General features: G+C 40.0%; 2 protein-coding genes and 1 pseudogene across 3 annotated transcripts; 2 read left to right on the top strand and 1 right to left on the bottom strand.

Moving 5' to 3' along the window:
- Positions 1 to 3,105: 3,105 nt before the first annotated feature.
- LOC118455860 (GTPase IMAP family member 7-like) lies at positions 3,106 to 4,902 on the bottom strand. The gene is made up of 2 exons (XM_035915903.2): positions 4,843 to 4,902; positions 3,106 to 3,928 (listed from the first exon to the last, which is right to left on the bottom strand). Exons 1-2 carry the CDS (start codon positions 4,862 to 4,864, stop codon positions 3,315 to 3,317), a joined length of 636 nt encoding a protein of 211 aa, XP_035771796.2. The 5' UTR covers positions 4,865 to 4,902; the 3' UTR covers positions 3,106 to 3,314.
- Positions 4,903 to 7,045: 2,143 nt separating this feature from the next.
- LOC102785546 (uncharacterized) lies at positions 7,046 to 7,963 on the top strand (annotated as a pseudogene). Its single transcript, XR_015719278.1, has 2 exons — positions 7,046 to 7,078; positions 7,210 to 7,963. The product of XR_015719278.1 is annotated as an uncharacterized LOC102785546 (transcript).
- A 12,646-nt stretch (positions 7,964 to 20,609) lies between these two features.
- Positions 20,610 to 21,377, top strand: LOC102785836 (GTPase IMAP family member 7-like). Its single transcript, XM_006782668.2, has 2 exons — positions 20,610 to 20,637; positions 20,782 to 21,377. The coding sequence occupies exons 1-2, from the start codon at positions 20,610 to 20,612 to the stop codon at positions 21,375 to 21,377; spliced, it is 624 nt and encodes a 207-aa protein (XP_006782731.1).
- The last annotated feature ends 140 nt before the right edge of the window (positions 21,378 to 21,517 follow it).

Below are 21,517 nucleotides of genomic sequence, written 5' to 3'. Positions count from 1 at the left end.
TACTTTTACACCCTGTTACTGCATGTAAAGGCCCAATTATGTGCTATCAACCAAAACTGTTACCATTGCTTGTTATAATTTTGCTTTGTTAGGAAACCTCTTTACATTTAATTAAGATGTTACTTTATTTGCAGCTGGACAGAAACTGTAGAGACTTTGAAATTCCGTCATATAAACTTGCTGTTAGTGTGATTTGATGCTAATAAATAAAAGAGAAGTATTTCATTAGCCCCATGCACAGGGCGATCTGCGTTAACTTGCTAACAGAGTTTTGCTGCATTAATGCTGTTGTGGCGTTACTGTCATTTTAACGAGATTAACGCTGACAGCACTAATTGAAAAACATTTGATCTAACAGCTTAACCTCTTTTTAAATGCTTAAAAAGAAACACGGGGAAGTCCAACTACAAATCTGAAGTCAAGTAATAATAATAAATAAATAAGTTTGGATTAATTTGTTACTGATTTCATAAACTTTGATTCATACTTTCATACTTTGAAGTGTAGTTTAATTGTAGAAGTAATTGTACTCAAATTTCAAACTCAGAATAAATTCAAATGGATCCTTTTTGTAAGCCAAATAATGAGATATTTTCAAATAGTGTAAGTTTTTTTTCCATTACATGTTGACTAAACATCCAAACAACCCACTGTCAAATAAATCAAATAAATTTACGCTGCAGCTGATACCTGTTAACAACTGAAACAACGGTGACACTTAGTGGAAAATAACCAACACTGCGAGTTACTGAGTCACAGTGAAGACACATAATGCTCTGACAGGAAGCATGTGTTATGTGTTAAATACTAACATATGTGCATACTTTGGTGTATGTACGCAGATTTATAAACACTACTTGATAATCAGCACTGCTAAAGTCAATGTATTTTTGTGTTACTTCTTTTTGATAAAGAAAAATGAAAAAGTTAATTTTTTTATGCGTTATTAGGTAGTGCCAAGAGCCATGGTTTCACCATCATTACCAACAATTTTCTTATCCATTTATAATAACACAATTTTAATACCCACTTATTTACTGGAGGCATGTATGCATATTACATCCTTGCTTTTAAAGTATATGAAAATATATAACCATTTAATTTATGAATATTAAATATGGTTGATAGATGTGACATGCAAATTTTAAAGTTCAGGTGAATCATTTCCGCTTAAAATAATGTATTCACTTTATGAATTCATGTGATTAAGTATTGTCCAAGGAATAGGTTGGGGCAGTACAAGGTGGCTCTATAGTATAGCGATTTACGCATCAGATTAGTTGTACCTGTGATATATCCTGGCAATCTGTCATGGCCCAACAATAATTCTACACGGTCCAGAAGATATCCCATCCTGTCCACGGTTACTGGTCTTATGAATGCTTCTTGTGTCCAATTGTCCAGTCCCATAGTACGCGCTGACCATTAAGCATACAGTGAAGTATGTATATGTATTTAGCCGTGTCTCAGCATTTCCTAATTGTACAGCAGTATTCGTTTTTGCCATTAGATGGCAGTAGAGGCCTTGGTCTGTCATTTAATTTATTTAACACAATAAATTTACATCCAGCGCATGGATCCAGAAAATCCGTGTTCCTCTCAGAGATGGTGGCTGTTGGATGTTCCAAGTGATTGATGTTATTAGATTGAAAAGCTGCTTACTAAGAAATGTATCGAGTTTCTAATTATGTCCCTAATTAATTACATAATGAGTTCCTTAATAAGTGTAATATCTTTAAGTAAAAGTATTTTTAGGCTGGATAGGACAGCATATAATACCCAGTGGGGCATGATCTGCTTGCTTATGAATGGGTGGTGTCTGTTTTGATCAGACTTTTGAAATGTTTGGTCTCCTATAAAATCTGCCAACATGTATCCTCCTCTGTGGCATTGTGAAGAACACAACAAGCTTATGTTGGATCAGAATATATTAACTCATTGGTGTCAGACCCTAATTCTCATTGAGGTCTTCCCTAATAAGGCCTAGCTTGTGGTTTCTCTGTTTCATCTGTTATCTTCACTGTCAGTACAGTTTCATGTATTTATTTCCATTTGGAGTTTTCATGCTTGTTTCCTCATCATTAACTGGGGACCACTGCCAAATGTTGTTAATTCACTGTTAGCAGGCACCACCATCAGGGCACCATGAACAACACTTTATTTCAGTTTGCTTTTTCATCTGTAAAATCAAATTGTTGTAAACTACACAACCAACTTTTTGTTGGCAAATTTGGAGCAAAAACAAATGTAATTTGTGCAGACTTACCAATTTGCAGGTGCTAATAAATTAGCATAGCATGTTAATAGCATTAACATCAACTGGCTGTGTTACCTGGGAAGCTAATTAGCCACCCATTTAATGTCAGAGAATTGAGGTGAAGTCTGAGTAAAATGACAGTGTTGTTTTGCAGTTTTAAAGTATGGGGACATAAGTTTGTAAGTTTAGCCATTGCAGTTCATATGAGAAACAGCAGGAAAATGACTGATTTACTGATATTTATTCTATTTATGCTGTGATGAAATCAGAATAAGGAAGAGCGAACATGAAGATAATAGGGCAGAGAGAGCTCAAGAGTTGGGAGTTCGCCTTGTAATCGGAAGGTTGCCGGTTCGAGCCCCGGCTTGGACAGTCTTGGTCGTTGTGTCCTTGGGCAAGACACGTCACCCATTGCCTACTGGTGGTGGTCAGAGGGCCCGGTGGCGCCAGTGTCCGGCAGCCTCACCTCTGTTAGTGCGCCCCAGGGCAGCTGTGGCTACAATGTAGCTTGCCATCACCAGTGTGTGAATGTGTGGATGACTGGTTGTGTAAAGCGCTTTGGGGTCCTTAGGGACTAGTAAAGTGCTATACAAATACAGGCCATTTACCATTTAGGAATAGCCCAGACTAATATTTGGTCCAATCAAAATAGATTAATTTACTTACCCATCTGTAAGGCATGTGAAACACAAGCCATCTTTTCATCGGACATGCAATTTTTAAGTGTTTCTTAAATTTGTCCAGGATTTTAGGTTACACATAAGGCAAAAGTATGATTTCAGTGGAAGGTTAGCAGTAGTAGCATTTAATTATAATTATTATACAGTCACAGTAAATTACACACCGCTTCAAACAATTATATTTGTACTTGCCACCCTTTACAAACTTGTAGATAGTTTTTAAATAAGATTATTCAGACATGGAGAGTGAATCAGCCAAAGCTAACACAAAGTTCACAGACAACATGATGTTTATTGATGGTTGTAGTGTGAAAGCTGGAAACATTTCCTGACTATAAACAACTAACATTTGGGCATTCAGTGTGTGTTAGCCAAAGTTAACCGCAACAGAACAGTGGGAATGATTTTTTTGTTCTGAAACCTGGAAACATGTGTTCAGATGTCTCGATGAGTTCCTTGACCTGTCTGGAGTTCTTGGAGGTGTTCTTGAATACATGGTAACGATCGCCACAAGCTTCCACAATGCGCTTGAGATGAATCCGTTCACCAATAAACTGTTTCACATCACAATGCAGATTTTCTCCGTGTGTAAACAGGATGATTGTACGGTCGCTGATCCTGCCAAACTTGTTCTCCAGCTTCTCTAATATTCCTGCCTCACCATCTGTGAACCGGCCCAGCTGTATCACAAGTAATATCACATGCTGCCCTGACATGCAGTACTGCTTACATGCCTTGATTTCTTCCTCATCTACGGGTTGGTCTTCGTAAAAGAAGTCTGGGGTGTCGACCACTCTAACCCGTCTCCCAAACATCTTTACCGTTATCTCCTCACACTTTGTGGTCACCGGTGTAGAGCTTGGGTAAGAAAAGAAATGCTGAGCTGGTGTACTCTGATGCTTTCCAGCATTCAGGAGGGTGTTTCCTGATGCACTCTTCCCAGTCCCAGAGTTTCCCAACAGAATGATATTAAATACGTTACCCCTGGCACCTGGAAGAAATAGTAATAGCAAACAGTCAGTTATTTGGCAACAGATATAACCTGAGACGTAACAGAAAGGATCAAAACCTTATTAATCTAACCTCTTTCTGCAGATGAAGCAAACCACCATCAGCTGGACTGACTTGGCACATTGTATTTTTAAGCAGGCAATGTCAGTTAAATTAACCCGACTGAGGTATTGTCTTCATGTATTATGGACAATGCAATACAACAGTGACTTCATAAAGCTGATGAAGCAAAGCGGGCACGGTCATGACAGATCACATTAGCTCACAGTATAAGTCTCACATAAAGTCTCACTGATTACTCAGAAAAGGAAGGTTGTTGCAGTGAAGCTGATCACGTGTGGAGAAGAGTGAAGCTCTGCTTAAAAAGTCTCCATCCTACTTTTTCTTATTATTAAGAACAATCCACCATTACAAACTGAAACCACATATTGCAAAAGAAATAAACCAGTTTTTGTCATATTATATCACCCAAACAGTTATATCTTATTAACACATATTAAATTAAGGACACTATGTTGTTGGGAAAATTTGACAAATGTAGTATACTGATTCTATAAAACTGGGTCATTATTTAACCACCAGGTCCGAACTATCCTTAGAATTAGTATTATATAAAAGTATTCTCATTAACTTAGCTCATATGAAACACAGTTTGGATGTGTAAGAAAACAAATTGCTGCTGAGATTAATAATTGATAAACATGTATTAAATTGAGTGCCAAATCTTAAATACTTTTTATTTCTATTTAAATAGCTACAGAATTACTGTAATTCAGTCCTGAATGTATATTTGAAGTTTTTAAATTCCTGATGCTATGATATTAAACACAATACTTTTAATGTGATAGAATCATTGATGCCATGAAGGAATTAAATTAACAAGACGTCACTTACCTGAACGTGTAGCTGAGCTCATCTTAGCAGCTTTCTTAATGATGTGCTGACAGTGTGCAGGTTTCAGTGGAGTATTTGAAACACCTTTAAGGCTCCTGCTGTGTATACTGAGAAAATAGATCCACCCCCTAGATGGGCGGAGCGCTATCATCTACTTCACACTCAAAGAGTGGAATGCTGTTTAATTTCATTCCAACAAAAAAGTCACAGACTAAACATCAGCAGAGAGAATCAGATTTATATTGCTGTAAAAAGTTAGATAAAACTTGTCAAATTTAATGCAATATAAAATGTATATTTTTCTGCAGGTGCTCCAAAGAAGGATTGTTACAGTATTATTGGCCAATGTGGTGTTGGTCAATAATACAGGCAGGGTAATTAGTTAGATAAAATGAATTCATGATTGGCCAGTTAAATCTCTCTGGTCGATGCTGTTGGCATTCTGGTTGACTCTATAGTACAGAAATTGCAAACTGCATCTACTTGTCCTCTCCTGGGGCTCACGTCTTCCTGTTGGTCCTTCAGATAGACAGGCTCTCCAAAGAGGGAAAAGTCAGATTTAATATTTTGTGTGTCTTTCTGTGCCATTATCAGTGAAATATAGGGATTAGGCTATTTGCATCATTACATTCTGTGAAACAACAGCAATGTGAAACAACTAGCTGTACTGTTGCTGTGGTTTCGTATATTCATTGTTTGTACATATGTGAAGGAAGCAGACCAACCAGTATTTCCTCCTAACTTTTCACAAAATGATGCTTTGATAAGACTGGTAGATGTTTCATTTCTACAAAAACAAAGAACAGTGTGAAAAGTGTGTTCAAAGCAGAATTCCTTCAAAGTCTAAAGTAGACCCCATGAGAGTGCAGGTAAACCAGGTACTTTTGTTGCCTCAAAACACAAAGGAGGTGGTGGAACTTCCCTGCACAATGCTGAAATTATTTAAATGATATACTCTATATAATACTTTATATCAAATAGTGATGATAAATCAGTGCAAACAAAGATCACATGGAGATCCCTGTGTGTTAATTATCCTGCCTCTTCCACTGAGCATTCCCATGATCTTTGTGCACATCTTAAATAACTCTGAGTCTCTTCACCTAGCAAGTCATTGGTTTAATCAAGCTCCATTCCCATGCTTCATGGTTTCAGGAATTTTACAGCATGGTGGGATATGGCCTACTCTGGATGCTGTGAAGTGGGATTATGGGGGTTGTTGGCTTTGTATTGGTAGGAGAAAAACACATAACACATTTATAATAGCTAGAGAGCACTACAGGACTCACTGTCACTGGACTGGGATGTTATGTCTGGGCTCTCTTTGATCACAACAGGAACCCTGAATGATGGTGAAAACCTTCCCCTATGTTTGAGGCTCAACATGCTAGGACACTAATATCCACATTTGGACTTGTTGCAGTACAAGGCCATCAAATCTCGGTGGAGGCTTCTTATGAAGTTAACATTAATGATGTAATCTAAGGAGCACACAGAAAGTGGTATGAGTGATAAAATGCAAATAATTAAAAAGGAAAATAAGATAAAAATTATAACAACAACAACAACAAAATAGAAACAAGATGATACTTGAGACTCAATATGAATAGCAGAATAATTAGAGTTTATTATTTGCTTTCCCCTTTTTGTCCCCTTCAAAAAATCTTCCTTTGTATAGACAGAATAAATGTTTATGAAATCATATTTAACTAATCAAAATTGTGCCTTGATCTGACTAATGTTACACATAAACCTCACAATAAGCCTTTTTCAACATATCAGCAACCCTTTTTATCACAACTAAAAATAAATAAATGAAAGAAAACTGTATTGCAAATGTTTTATTGCTGCATATAGAGTCCTGACCCTAAAGTTAAGAAAACCTTTCATATGATCAAAATCAGAGTTTCAGAATAAAGGATTTTAAGAAGACTCAATTGTTCATGCATTTATAAATATGATGGAACAAAATAAGTTAGAGTTACTCACGCTGAGATTTGGAAGAATTAATTTTGTTAGTTGATTAATAACGAACAGTGTGCAGGTTTCACCAGAAACAGAATCAGCTTTGAAATGTATCAGATACATTCCTGGTGATATAGGCTGAGAGGTTAGCTCCACCCACTGGGCAGAGTCCAGGGAGCTTCTTTGCATAAACAGAGTGGAGAACTGAGTTTCTGTTCATTAGCCAAAAAGAGAAGAATTAAGATGGGCAATGGTGCTGCAATCCCTGATGGTAAAATTGGCTTCTTTATTTATATTTCCTCTTAATACTGCAGTCAGTGTTTTAGGTGCCACTTGTTTCATTTTTATTGCAGCTTAAAATATATTTATTTAAACAGTAATAATGAATATTTCTTTCCATAGGTCCTTCACGAAGGATCGTGATGACTGGGAAAACTGGTGTTGGGAAGAGTGCTGTTGGCAACACCATCCTGGGGGGACCTCAATTTAAATCTAATGTGAGCTCAGAGTCAGTGACGCAAACCTGTGAGTTTGAAAATGTTCCAAATTCTTTAAGAAAGATCAATGTGGTCGACACACTCGGTCTTCTGGACACATCTAAAACTGCAGACAGTATAAAAAAAGAAATCGCAAAATGTATTCAGATTACTACTCCGGGCCCTCATGTCTTCCTGCTGGTCCTACAGATTGGTAGGTTTACCAAAGAAAAGCAAAACTGTGTGGATGCCCTGGAAAAACTGTTTGGACCAAAGGCCTCAAACTACATGATTGTTGTGTTTACTCATGGTGACAAACTGACTACACAGGGCATAACAATAGAACATTATCTTTAAAAGGGCCATGAGAAGGTTAAACAGTTGCTGAACAGATGTGGTAACAGGTATCATATGTTTGACAACAGTAACATCAAGAACAGAGCTCAGGTTGTTGAGCTGATCAAAAAAAATGATGAGATGGTGGCATCAAATAAAGAAACTTACTACACTGATGAAATGTTTGAGGAGGCAGCAAGAATTCTGGAGCTGAACAAGGAAAAAGAAACCGAACAACAGCTGACTAACAATGTACCCTTCATGTCTAATGTCAGGGAAAAAGTTCTTTTGTTTCAGAAGATCTTGGCAGAGGATGAAGCTGAGTAGGGCCACACTGACCCTACCTACACTCAAACATGGAACTTTAAATAATCCTCACTTATTTAGTTTTTTGTAATTACATTGGGTCATCACAAGAATTAAATAAGACATTAATTATTATTTTCAATATTGTGGTTGTATTTTGAGGAGCTATATGTATGTACATTAATATTTAATCTTATGTAATAATCCTTTATGTAAATGAATGTTATAAGGCAAATAAGGAAAATTCCTGATCACTATTATTTTATGTGCACATGAAACCCAACTTTGATTGAATAAAAAGCTTTAGAGAAAAACGTTTGATCTTTGGATCTTCATTTTCCAAACCACAATGAAAGTGAACACACACACACGGTTTAGGCATAATGAATTAACTGAATTAAGATTACACTATCATCACATGTATGAATCGTGTTACATTAACCCTATGCTGGGTAAAATGTTGCTACAGATGTTTAAGGTTTAAGTCCTTCTGAAATCTAGATTTTGCTTAATATATACTAATTCATCATATTCTATGAAATCATCTGTAGAAGCTGTCCTGTGAGGACCATGTTGCTCTAAAAAAACAGCTTTTAATAATCTCAGAAAAACAAGCCTACATCTTGATTTTAAAAAGTAGATTTAAATACATAAATAATCATTTTAAAACTCCAAAGGGGATTTTTAACGTTTGAGCAGAGTATGGCATGGCTAAATTTCAACGTGGTGTGTTGGCGAATGGCTGTTTAGTAATTTCATACATACATGATTAAAAATCCCAATCTGCAATTAATACAATACAAAATACTGCATAGAGTGCACTATACGGGTCATCGAATGTTCAAGATGGGCTTTACATCCGCCAACAACTGCTCACACTGTCAAGGCAATACACCAGACAATTACATCCACGCTCTTTGGTTCTGTCCACCAGTGCAGAAGTTTTGGCACGAGATATGTGAAGACTTATCAAAGTGTCTGAAATGTAAAATTCCAACCTCCCCTTTAGTATGCTTGTTGGGAAATTTGGATGATGTCACTACAGAAACTAATACAGTCCACATGGTTTTTACTGCCCTATGCATCGCCAAGAAAACGGTCCTCATGAACTGGAAAAATAAAAATAATCTTAATTCTAGCCAATATAGAAACTATCTAATAGATCACATTAGTCTCGATATAGCCTCTGCCACCACATTAGATCAGTCCCTCTGGGCTCCTTTGATCGGCTCCATCACCTAGCGGGGTTGGGGGGTCGTGGTTTGGTCCCGCCTTGGCTATTGTGGTTGATGTGGAGGTTGGGATGGGCTTAGGGCACCTGGAGGACCCCTAGAGACGTTATCCCTGGAGGGCTTAACCCGGGAGTTGTGTTCATAACCTGGTTAGTGGCTCTGGTCGCTCTCAGAGGTTGTTCCCCTCGTGGCCGCGTGCAGCGGGGCTGGAGGATGGTCTGTGCTGGCGGACGTAGGTTACTGGCCTGGTGGCCTGGCTGCCCCTGAGTGGATTCGGGGCGGGCGTGGGGGTTTGGGGTTCGGGGGTGCTTCGCCTCCGTGCTGGGGCTCTGGCTGGGCCTTGGGGGCTTCGGTCCTCGTCGGTGTGTCGCCGAGGTTGTGGGCGGGTGGGTGCACGGGGGCTCAGCCCTGGCGCAGGGGGCCTCTTGTGCATCGGCCTAACCGGGGGGCTCTTCAACTGGCAGGGAGGTTGTTCCATCTTTGCAGGAGTCCACTCTGCAGGTGGGGGAGAGACATAGGAGAGGTGGAGAATAAACTTAACCTGGGTGTCTGTGTCTTGTGTAGTCTGGGAGATGATTGAATGTTGGGGTGGGTACAGTTTCCTCTGCGGTGGGGTGGGGTGGGCTGCCCCGGGTCCTGTGGGGCTTGGCGGTGCTGCTGCCGTAGGCCCCGGTCTGGATGGGCCTGGGCTCCCTTGCCTTGGTGGATACCAGAGGACGGGGGTGCCTATTGGGGTCAGCGGGGGAGCTGGCCCTAGGGAGGGACACCCTCCCCTCCCTTCTTTTCCTCCCCATCCCCGGCTGCCTCCCTCTTCCCGCTCCACCACACCCACCCACACAGGTAGGGCTTTGGGGTGCGGGTGTGTCACCAGGGTGCAGGGGAGACATTCCCCCCCCCCCTCTGTCCTCTTCTGGCCACCTGTGCCTCAATTTTATCTCACAACTTAGACATCCACATTACTTACACTCTCATAACACACACACATATATATATATATATATAGGGCCTTGAGGGTGGGCACGTTAACGGCGTCCAGTAGACGGTCTGTGTATTCAAACCTACCTCTGGCGCCGGTGCCCACCTCTCAATTTTAAATCCATGTAGACATTGAGGGTTCTCGGGAGGGGCCGTGCTAACACCTGCTGCTCTCTGGCAGCAGCACCATGCTCTCCCTTGTTTTAAATACACTTTAGAGCAACACGCAGCAACACTACACATGAGCGGGAGGAGGGAGGTATGGGGTCTTAACACCCCCCCTTTCTCTACTAGCCATCGGGGCGGGGGGGCTGGGAGGAGATGTTGGCTGTCCAATTGGCCTCCCTGCTGCTGCGGAGCCTGGGGCGGTCTGCTTGCCTCCACCCCGGAGGGAAGGGTAACATCTCTTGGGTCTGGATGCCGTTTCCCCCTCTGGGGGCGAGGGTACCTGGACCCGGGGTATAGAGTATGTTTGGGGAGTGTGATTGTGTGTACATGTCCATTTATGTCTATCCCTACGTTGGGTGAGTGCTGAGTGTTTGTATGTGTGTGCATGAGGGTGGGAATGCATGTCTGTGTCTGTGTGTGCCTGTTTGTCTGTGTCTATATGTCAGGTCGGGTCTTAGACTCCACCTCTCTGGGAACTCCCAGGCCCTCCAAGTGTGGAGGCCTATCTCCCCTCACCACACTCCCTGCCGGTGACTGATGCCCTCAGGGGTCGGTGCATTGTTGGTTCTTGGTGTCTGGGGCTGGGCGCTCAGGTCATGTGCCAGCTCACTCCCGGTGGCTACTTGGCGGGGCCTGGCGCCTGCTGCTCGGTCAGGCCTCTTCCGGGGCGCGGAGGGCTCTCGGGCCTCCGGCCTCCGGGCCTGCGGCTCGGTTCACTCTGGCACAGCTGGCTGCAGCCCCCTCTAGTTTCTGCCTGGTGGCTACTGGGTGACCCCTCGTCTGGGGATCCTCAGCCCTTCCCATGAAGGTGGCACGGATGCCCCTCCGGTGGTCCTCCTTGGGCTCTTGCACTCTGGGGCCTCTGGATGTCTGGGGCCTGGATCTCCCCCATGCCTGCTTCATGCCCTGGGGGACAGGGCTATGGCTCTCTACATCCTCTTGCAGACCATTACATGGGGAAACCATTTGAATACAAGCGCGCCGATCCACACAGGTGTGCACACAGGTGTTCGCTGTTCGTAGACTTGAATCACACCTTTCTTGGCTGCTACTTCAAAGCACATTGTGCGCTGTCTGTCCTGCGTGCTCAGTGTTGGGAAGGTTACTTTTAAAATGTATTCCATTACAGATTACAGAATACATGCCCCAAAATGTATTCTGTAACGTATTCCGTTACGTTACTCAATGAGAGTAACGTATTCTGAATACTTTGGATTACTTAATATATTATCATGCTGTTTACAACTACGTGAATGAACTATTGCTGTGATTTATTACTGTTACTGAAGGTCCGCGGCTCCGAACCGTAGTAAAGGGACCTCTGGCTAATACGGTGGGTTCTGTGTCGGGCTCGTAGCCGAAAACTAGCTTTACTTTGTTGTCTGGGTCAACTTTGCTTGCGAGAGACAGAGAGAGGCGTTGAAAGGCTGCTCCAACAGAACTTATTGTTTTTGGAGGAAAACACGAACACGGTGTACAGTCGAGTCTTAATAGCTTACTTACAACTGGGCTCGTCAGGCACTCTTCTTGGCTGCAGTGGTTATTATTATATTTACATGCTTCCAGCTCCCGTTTTTGCTAGATGACAGCTCGTACTTTTCCTTTTTCTCCCTCCCTCGCTCACAGACACATAACGTGTATGGCAGTCCATTCTCCCTGCAGCACGGACTACGCTGCCTATGATGCTACATTCTTTAGAGCTATACCGGTAGCATTCTGTCTATTAGCTTAGCTCAACAACAACAGGCGCTCTCTCACCCAGGAAACACGCAGAGAGAGAGCGTCACCCTGTAACCATGGCAACCGTAACGCTGCCGCCTGGAACAACAGAACGTAGCTGGCAAACAAAACCCAAACAATCCTGACCTGCGACAATATGAAACAGGGAAGTACCGCCGTGTAATCCATTTATTTCAACAAAGTAACTGTATTCTAAATACCACCTTTTTAAACGGTAACTGTAACGGAATACAGTTACTCATATTTTGTATTTTAAATACGTAACGGCGGTACATGTATTCCGTTACTCCCCAACACTGTGCGTGCTGCACAACAACGTTCAATATTTGGTATTTGCTGCTGTTTACACTTAACTAGATTAATGCGATGGTGTTGTGTATAGTATGTTGCTTTGTTTTGTTCTGTTTTTTTGCTTGTTTTATACTCTTTTTCTCTCAACAGGTGATCCCGGAGATATTTTTTTCCCCCCCTTTCTCACTGTCCCTCTCCCCTTCTGTTTTTCTTTTCCTTCCTCTTTCTTTCTCCCTTTCCTATCCTTCACTCATGTCTGTCCCGTCTGTAACAACTGAAAATAAATTAAAATAAATAATAAAAACAAAGGTTGATCAAATGGACCAATACGGCAAAGCCATGATGATCCATTTGGCAAAATAAATCCATTGGGTATCCTTGTTGGTCTTCAGACAACAATTCTGACGGCTAAAGAACCAAATGGGACAGGCAAAAAAAAAAAAAAAAAAAGTAATTTCATACATTCATCCAGCTACAGTAAAAGATTTTTCATACATGCTAAGCTGAAAGTGCTGGTGGAGCCATGTCACAGCCACGTCACTGTTGAGCAAGGCTTTCTTTGCCAACACACTAAAGGTTTCTTATGTCACTCATGTTGTTCAAGTTGTTAGCAAGAGAAAACCTATCTGTTAAGATGATAAATCAGTGAAGTTTGTCTACATGCTAATTCTCTGTTTCCACACAATATGCAGAGGGTAACTGATGGTAACTGATCCCAAAGCAGAGAAGGATACTCAGCAGCAGCCTGTGTAGTTCCCGTTTAAAAATCAGAGGTTTATCCACAATGGACATAATTTTTTTTAAGAAGCTGTTGACCTCTCACCTTATTGACCCAGGACACTGAGACACCAATAAAATTGAGACCCGCTTCAGATTCCAATAGGATCCGAAAGCCTGCTTCCAGAGGCAGTAGGCAACTGTAGCCACAAAATGGCAGTAACTTGAGGAACACTGCTTGAGAAGATTTGCTTTCATTTTGGCTTTAATTGATGTCTACTTTTTCCATTTCACTTGCTTGCACATTCCTGAATAAATCCAAGCAAGTGAGTTATTTAAATAAAATCATCCAATGATATCATATCTACCACTACCCTACATAACCCCCACCCCCGAAAGTAAACAAACAAATAAAAAAGCTACAACAACAATGACTTGAAAGCAAACAATGTAAGCCAGGCAGTATGATGTGAATATTTCATCCGGTAAAAAAGAGTTTAGATTGTGTTTTTGCTGATGCTTGACTTAAGCTCCAGTATCTGTAATGGTGCTCAATGTCCAAGTATATTTACTAAAGTTTAGTTTTCTTTGCATGCTATTATTGATAAATTAATGCCAGTTTATCCACAGAAAAAACACAATATTTATTAATTTTAAAAAATAATGAAAAAGAAAATGTACCAAATAAAAGTCTACTCCTCACATTAAACAAACCACAGTCAACCTCATCAAATTCAAAAGTTCACTCCAGACAAATAACTTTGATAGAATCATATCAGTCACAACATCAAAGAGACCACATAAAACACAGTTTTTGTTCTTTTTTTATATATAGTTTTTATTCTTTCTAGTGGAAGGCTTGACAGCATTTGTTTTATAAGGTGTGACACTTCTTTTTCCTTTCCTGTTGTTCTGTTAATTGTGGCTTAAAAAACAAACTCAGCGTCATTTTGTAGGATCTAATGAAGTTTCTTTTTTCTGATATCACTCTAACCTTTCCTTCTTTCATATTGCCAAACATTGTTCCTGTAGCCTGTGCACATTTAATTAATGCTCTTCTGGTGTATTTTTGCTTTAAAGAATGAACATTGCAGGAATGAGCTCTGCAGATCAGATCGTTTCCTAGACATAGGCTAATCTTAGTCCCAGGGTAAAAGACAACTTGAATGGAGTTCTTCATTTGAAGATTTTTTTTAATTTTAATTTTAATTTTTAGATTTGCACTAGGCTTAATGTGTGAGTCTATGAGTCAGAAGAACTACAGGGTGAGCCATTTATATGGATACACCGTAATAAAATGGGAATGGTTGGTGATGTTAAAGTCCTGTTTGTGTCACATGGCCCTCTTCCTATTGAAAAAACAAAACAAGTCCACAAACAGGACTTATATCACCAACCATTCCCATTTTATTACGGTGTATCCATATAAATGGCCCACCCTGTACTTTGAATCCTCTCCTGTGATAGCATTCCCCAAATCTTTGTTCCATTATTTTACCTTATGATGAAAAGTCTCACATGATAATTTTTTATATGATTCCTCTTTTCTTAAACAGTCCTTTGTCATTATTTCAGTATGTGGTGGTCTTATTGTAAAGGTGTAGATTTATTTTGCTTTTTTCCTGTTATTCAAAATTGTGTTTTCATGTTTTCATCAAATTGTGTTTTCTGTCAGTTCCAAATGTTTTTTTGGAAAAAGGTGATTTTAAATGACTTTTATAAAAAGCTTTTTAAAGGATCAGGACAGAAAAAAATCTGAATAAATGAGAAGCTTGTTTAAATGATCCAAATATTTAGTTCTGACAATGTAGACATATAGTTGCATGATTATATATGTACGCTTTTATTTTTATGTGGTGTTTTTTTACTTGGAGAAGAGCCATTGTGAAATATCCTGTTGTACTGTTCTTGCATTTTCTAGAAGTACATGATATTCATTTTGTATATTTAGTACATGAATCATGTAGAAGAATCAGTTCTCCTTTGCAACTTGTCACACACATCTGTTGTTTTATGGACAATAATCTGTGAGTCATGGTGTTCAGAGCATATGTTCTATTTAAAAACTAGGGTAAATAATGTGTTGGCTGCTAACTTCAAGTTCTTTGTTCAAGCATTCCAGTATGAGTACTATCGAGAAGCATGTAGCTTTTCAGTCCAACAATTACAACTACCCTTTCATTCAACACCAGATCTTGACAAGCTGTACTTTCCATGTTCTGCCTGTCAACGCGATTTGTTATCTTGGAAAAAAAACAAACATTGCATGACTTTTATTAGGTGGCACCACATGAAGAACAAAAGGACTTGTTTCTACAGCAGTCAAAGGGAAAATGATTGCACAAACTGCCACAAACTCAACAATAGAACTTGGAAATTCACTCCATACCATGCACCTCTTGACCCAGATCTTTTTTTTTTGACAGAGTCAAAAAATTCTTTCAGTTGTTTTATTTGTGAAGCTGTGATATGAAGTGTATAATTAAAAAACAACAACTACAAAAAGTTTAAAAAGTACCTTTCAAAAGTGATATCTACTTTTTCCTACTTTAAGGTTTTTGTATTGCTTTCTTTCTTAGATACACAATCACTAAGCCTGGTGAAGCTGTGGCTCTTTCAAAATGAGAAGTATAATTTTGGTAGCAGTCCATTGTTTGGCAACTGGCACTAAAGTAAATGACAGCAAAATATATTTTGGTTTGGTTACAGGACTCTCAGGTAAGAGCCTTTCAGCCAGGAAACTCACTGCAGCAGCTACTTATATATTTTTTTAAGAATGTCAAACTCAAGATGATGTATATATTTACAATGATATGATGAAAAATGTCCAGTATTATAAAGACAGCTCCAAACAATTTCCCACACTCGATTCCAACTCAAGTTTAGCATTTGATCACCAGGGTGGTCTGAGGGCTCAACATCCTCTAAGGGCTTTGAGGCAACTGTTGTTGTGATTTGGCACTATATAAATAAAACTCTTTAGCTGCTTTTTAAAAGTTTCCACAGAGTCCAAACTCTGTAGAAATAGAGGCAGTGCATTCCACAGTCTGAGTGCAACAGTTTGGAAGAATTGGTCTGCTCAAGTTCTGAAACCTCAAAAAATGGTATGCTTACTGGTGACTCTCGCCTATCACTTAAAGACTTTTTCAACATTCTTCCTTCTTTAATTTCCACCATTTAATCCTCGCCTCTGTCTTGACTCACTTCCTTTTCTTGATTGTCAAAGTCATCCTACGATGCTGCCCTGCGACATTCTGTCTAGGTTGTCTTACAGTCTCTTTCAGATTGCACCTTCTGCATAAGATAGTCTACCTTTGTGCACATTCATCCATTCTTTTAAGTTACCCTGTGTTCCTCCCTCTTTTTGAGTATGGGTTCACCACAGCCATTTCCATCTTTTTTTGCAAAAAGAATATATAATTCTGTATTTCTCTTGTCAACACAATACCTTATACTTTATGGCAGGCTGTTAAGATTATTATTGAAAACCTGATGGTGGTACTAAAAGAATTAAATCACGGGATATCTACATAGCATCCTATTGTTGAGACTTGATGGAAAAGTGTTCATAACACAGCCACTACTGTTGATTCTCTGCACACCATAATGTTGCACATTTTATGAAATTTTTGAAAAGATTTGCCAGAAATTGTCTAAATGGTGGTGCTAAAGGAAAGGTCAAAAATCAACAAAAGTTAAAAATGAAAATTAGATTCATTGTGGAACTGTGTCATTTGAGTGTCTGGATAGTCAAAACATGACTATCCAGAGTTGGGACCAGGAAGCAGAGTTGCAGTCTTACACGCCTCTCTGCAGCTTCTCTCCTCCTGCTACCCCCCCAAAAACCCATCTCCATAGAGACTGTGTCTGCTTCCAAAAAGACAAAAAACAAACTAAAAACCAGCAACAAACAACTTAAACATTTACAAAGAAAGAACAATACAGTATCCACATCTGAACCAAAGAGTAAAACAGTGAAATGTGGATTATTAAATATTAGGTCTCTCTCCTCCAAGTCTCTGTTAGTACATGACTTAATAATTGATCAACAAATTGATTTACTCTGCCTTACAGAAACCTGGTTGCAGCAGGATGATTATGTTAGCTTAAATGAATCAACACCCCTGAGTCATTCTAACTACCAGAAATCTCGAAGCACAGGTCGAGGGGGCGGTGTGGCAGCAATTTTTCACACCAGTCTATTAATTAATGAAAGACCAAGACAGACTTTTAATTCATTTGAAAGCCTGATGCTTAGCATTGTCCACCCCAGCTGTGAAACTCAGAAACCAGTCTTACTTGTTATCATCTATCGTCCACCTGGGCCTTACACAGAGTTTCTGTCTGATTTCTCAGACTTTATATCTGATTTAGTTCTGAGCTCAGATAAAATAATTATTGTGGGTGATTTTAACATCCATGTAGATGCTAAAAATGACAGCCTCAACATGGCATTTAATCTGTTGTTAGACTCAATTGGTTTCTCTCAAAATGTAAAAGAACCCACCCACCACTTTAATCACACTCTAGATCTTGTTTTAACATATGGCATAGAAACTGAACATTTAACAGTGTTTCCTGAAAACCCTCTCCTGTCTGATCATTTCTTGATAAAATTTACATTTACAATAATTGATTACGCAGCAGTGGAGAGTGGACTTTATCAAAGTAGATGTCTTTCTGAAAGCGCTGTAACTAAGTTTAAGAATATAATCCAGCCACTGTTATCATCGTCAATGCCCTGTACCAACACAGAGCAGAGCAGCTATCTGAACGCTACCCCAACAGAGGTCGATTATCTTGTTAATAATTTCACCTCCTCACTACGTACGACTCTGGATACTGTAGCTCCAGTGAAAACTAAGGTCTCTAATCAGAAGTACATGACCCCGTGGTATAATTCTCAAACACGTACCCTCAAGCAGACGACTCGTAATCTGGAGAGGAAATGGCGTGTCACAAATTTAGAGGATCATCATTTAGCCTGGAGAAATAGTTTGTTGCTTTATAAGAAAGCCCTCCGCAAAGCCAGAACAGCTTACTATTCGTCACTGATTGAAGAAAATAAGAACAACCCCAGGTTTCTCTTCAGCACTGTAGCCAGGCTGACAAAAAGCCAGAGCTCTTTTGAGCCAACCATCCCTTTAACGTTAACTAGTGACGACTTCATGAACTTCTTCACAAATAAAATTTTTATCATTAGAGAAAAAAATTACCAATAATCATCCCACAGATGTAATATTATCTACAGCTACTTGTAGTTCCATTGATGTTAAGTTAGACTCTTTTTTTCCAATCGATCTTTCTGAGTTAACGTCAATAATTACTTCCTCCAAACCATCAACGTGTCTTTTAGACCCCATTCCTACAAAACTGCTCAAAGAAGTTCTGCCATTGATTAATTCTTCGATCTTATATATGATCAACCTATCTCTAATAATCGGCTATGTACCACAGGCCTTCAAGGTGGCTGCAGTTAAACCTTTACTCAAAAAGCCATCTCTAGACCCAGCAGTCTTAGCTAATTATAGGCCAATCTCCAACCTTCCTTTCATATCAAAAATCCTTGAAAGAGTAGTTGTCAAACAGCTAACAGATCATCTGCAGAGGAATGGTTTATTTGAAGAGTTTCAGTCAGGTTTCAGAGCTCATCACAGCACAGAAACAGCTTTAGTGAAGGTTACAAATGATCTTCTTATGGCCTCTGACAGTGGACTCATCTCTGTGCTTGTCCTTCTTGACCTTAGTGCAGCATTCGATACTGTTGACCATAATATTCTATTAGAGCGATTAGAACATGCTGTAGGTATTACAGGTATTGCACTGCAGTGGTTTGTATCATATCTATCTAATAGACTCCAATTTGTGCATGTAAATGGAGAGTCCTCTTCACACACTGAGGTTAATTATGGAGTTCCACAGGGTTCAGTGCTAGGACCAATTCTGTTTACATTATACATGCTTCCCCTAGGCAGCATCATTAGAAGACATAGCATACATTTTCACTGCTATGCAGATGACACCCAGCTCTATCTGTCCATGAAGCCAGATAACACACACCAATTAGTTAAACTGCAGGAATGTCTTAAAGACATAAAGACTTGGATGGCCACTAACTTTCTGCTTCTCAACTCAGATAAAACTGAGGTCATTGTACTCGGCGCTGAAAAGCTTAGAAATATGGTATCTAACCAGATTCTTACTCTGGATGGCATTACCTTGGCCTCCAGTAACACTGTGAGGAACCTTGGAGTCATTTTTGACCAGGATATGTCCTTCAACGCACATATTAAACAAATATGTAAGACTGCGTTCTTCCATTTGCGCAACATCTCTAAAATTAGAAATATCCTGTCTCAGAGTGACGCTGAAAAACTAGTTCATGCATTTATTACTTCCAGGCTGGACTACTGCAATTCATTATTATCAGGATGTCCAAAAAACTCACTGAAAAGCCTTCAGTTAATCCAAAATGCTGCAGCAAGAGTACTGACAGGGACTAGAAAGAGAGAGCATATTTCTCCTGTTTTGGCTTCCCTTCATTGGCTTCCTGTTAAATCCAGAATTGAATTCAAAATCCTGCTCCTCACATACAAGGTCTTAAATAATCAGGCCCCATCTTATCTTAATGACCTTGTAGTACCATATCACCCTATTAGAGCACTTCGCTCTCGCTCTGCAGGCCTACTTGTTGTTCCTAGAGTATTTAAAAGTAGAATGGGAGGGAGAGCCTTCAGTTTTCAGGCCCCTCTTCTGTGGAACCAGCTTCCAGTTTGGATTCGGGAGACAGACACTATCTCTACTTTTAAGATTAGGCTTAAAACTTTCCTTTTTGCTAAAGCATATAGTTAGGGCTGGACCAGGTGACCCTGAATCCTCCCTTAGTTATGCTGCAATAGATGTAGGCTGCCGGGGGATTCCCATGATGCATTGAGTTTTTCCTTTCCAGTCACCTTTCTCACTCACTATGTATTAACAGACCTCTCTGTATTGAATCGTATCTGTTATTAATCTCTGTCTCTCTTCCACAGCATGTCTTTATCCTGTCTTCCTTCTCTCACCCCAACCGGTCGCAGCAGATGGCCGCCCCTCCCTGAGCCTGGTTCTGCCGGAGGTTTCTTCCTGTTAAAAGGGAGTTTTTCCTTCCCACTGTCGCCAAAGTGCTTGCTCATAGGGGGTCATATGATTGTTGGGCTTTTCTCTGTATCTATGAAGCGCCTTGAGGCGACATTTGTTGTGATTTGGCGCTATATAAATAAAATTGAATTGAATTGAATTGAATTGAGTGTGATATTAAACCACATAGGCAGAATGTGCAACATTCTCCAGTCTTTATATCTATAGTAAAGACTAGAGATTTATAAATGCAGTGGAACAATGCATGTAAGAGTTACTTACATGGAACTTTTGAAAAATTATTCTTAAGCTGTGAAATGTAACATATGCACTCCTGGTGATATAGGCTGAGGTCCACCTAATAGGCGGAGTGCAGGGAACTGCACCACATTAAAACAGTGAAGAGCTGAGTTTATGTTCATTTGCCAAATAGTCAAGAACAAAAATGGGTAACAGTGCTGCAATCCCTGATGGCAAAGTTGGCTCATTTATATAGACTTCTTCTTTATACTACAGTCAGTGTTTATTAGCTGCCTCTTTTTTCAATTTCTATTGCAGTTGAAAATATGTTCATTCAAACAGCAATTATAACACTGTGTCTTTCTTTCTTTCTGCAGGTCCTCCAATGAGGATTCTGATGATTGGGAAAACTGGTGTTGGGAAGAGTGCTACTGGCAACACCATCCTGGGTAAAACATATTTTAAGTCTAGTGTTAGCTTGGAGTCAGCAACAAAGACCTGTGAGTTTGGAAATGTTCCAGACTGTGAAAGAAGGATTACTGTGGTCTATACACCTGGCTTTCTAGACAGATCTAAAACTGCAGACAGTATAAAGAAAGACATTGCAAAATCCATGCAGATTACCACCCCTGGCCCTCATGTCTTCTTGCTGGTCCTGCAGATCGGTAGGTTTACCAAAGAAGAACAAAATTGTGTGGACACCCTGGAAAAACTGTTTGCACCAAAGGTCTCAAACTACATGATTGTGCTGTTCACTCATGCTGACAAACTGACTAAGAAGGGCATAACAATAGAGCATTATTTCAAATCTAGCCACACCATGATTGGAAAATTAGTTAACAAATGTGGTAACAGCTATCATGTGTTTGACAACACTAACACCATGAACAGAGAACAGATTGCTGAGCTTGTCAATTCGTCAGCGCGGTTAGCGCCGTGCAGCTGCTCGCACAGGGTGAGCCTAACTCGCTAACGGAGATTTGCCGCGTTAATGCGGTTATGGCGTTAATGACATTTTAGCAAGATTAACGCTGACAGCACTGGGGTAACCATCAAAGCATGAATAAAGTGGCATCAGTGAGAGGCTGCAATATTACCCACCCCCGAGAGCCA

Source organism: Neolamprologus brichardi, chromosome 7, assembly GCF_056152115.1.
Source record: "Neolamprologus brichardi isolate AB-2024 chromosome 7, ASM5615211v1, whole genome shotgun sequence".
In the NCBI taxonomy this organism is placed as follows: domain Eukaryota; kingdom Metazoa; phylum Chordata; class Actinopteri; order Cichliformes; family Cichlidae; genus Neolamprologus; species Neolamprologus brichardi.
The sequence above is the reverse complement of the archived record's forward strand: the minus strand, read 5'-3'. Positions and strand labels throughout refer to the sequence as shown.

Coding starts and splice junctions, on each gene's coding strand:
- LOC118455860 (XM_035915903.2), bottom strand. CDS start 4,864: ATGAGCTCAGCTACACGTTCAG. Junction 3,929..4,842: donor GAGCTCAGCTACACGTTCAG/GTAAGTGACGTC, acceptor TATTTCTTCCAG/GTGCCAGGGGTAACGTATTT.
- LOC102785836 (XM_006782668.2), top strand. CDS start 20,610: ATGGGTAACAGTGCTGCAATCCCTGATG. Junction 20,638..20,781: donor CAGTGCTGCAATCCCTGATG/GCAAAGTTGGCT, acceptor TTCTTTCTGCAG/GTCCTCCAATGAGGATTCTG.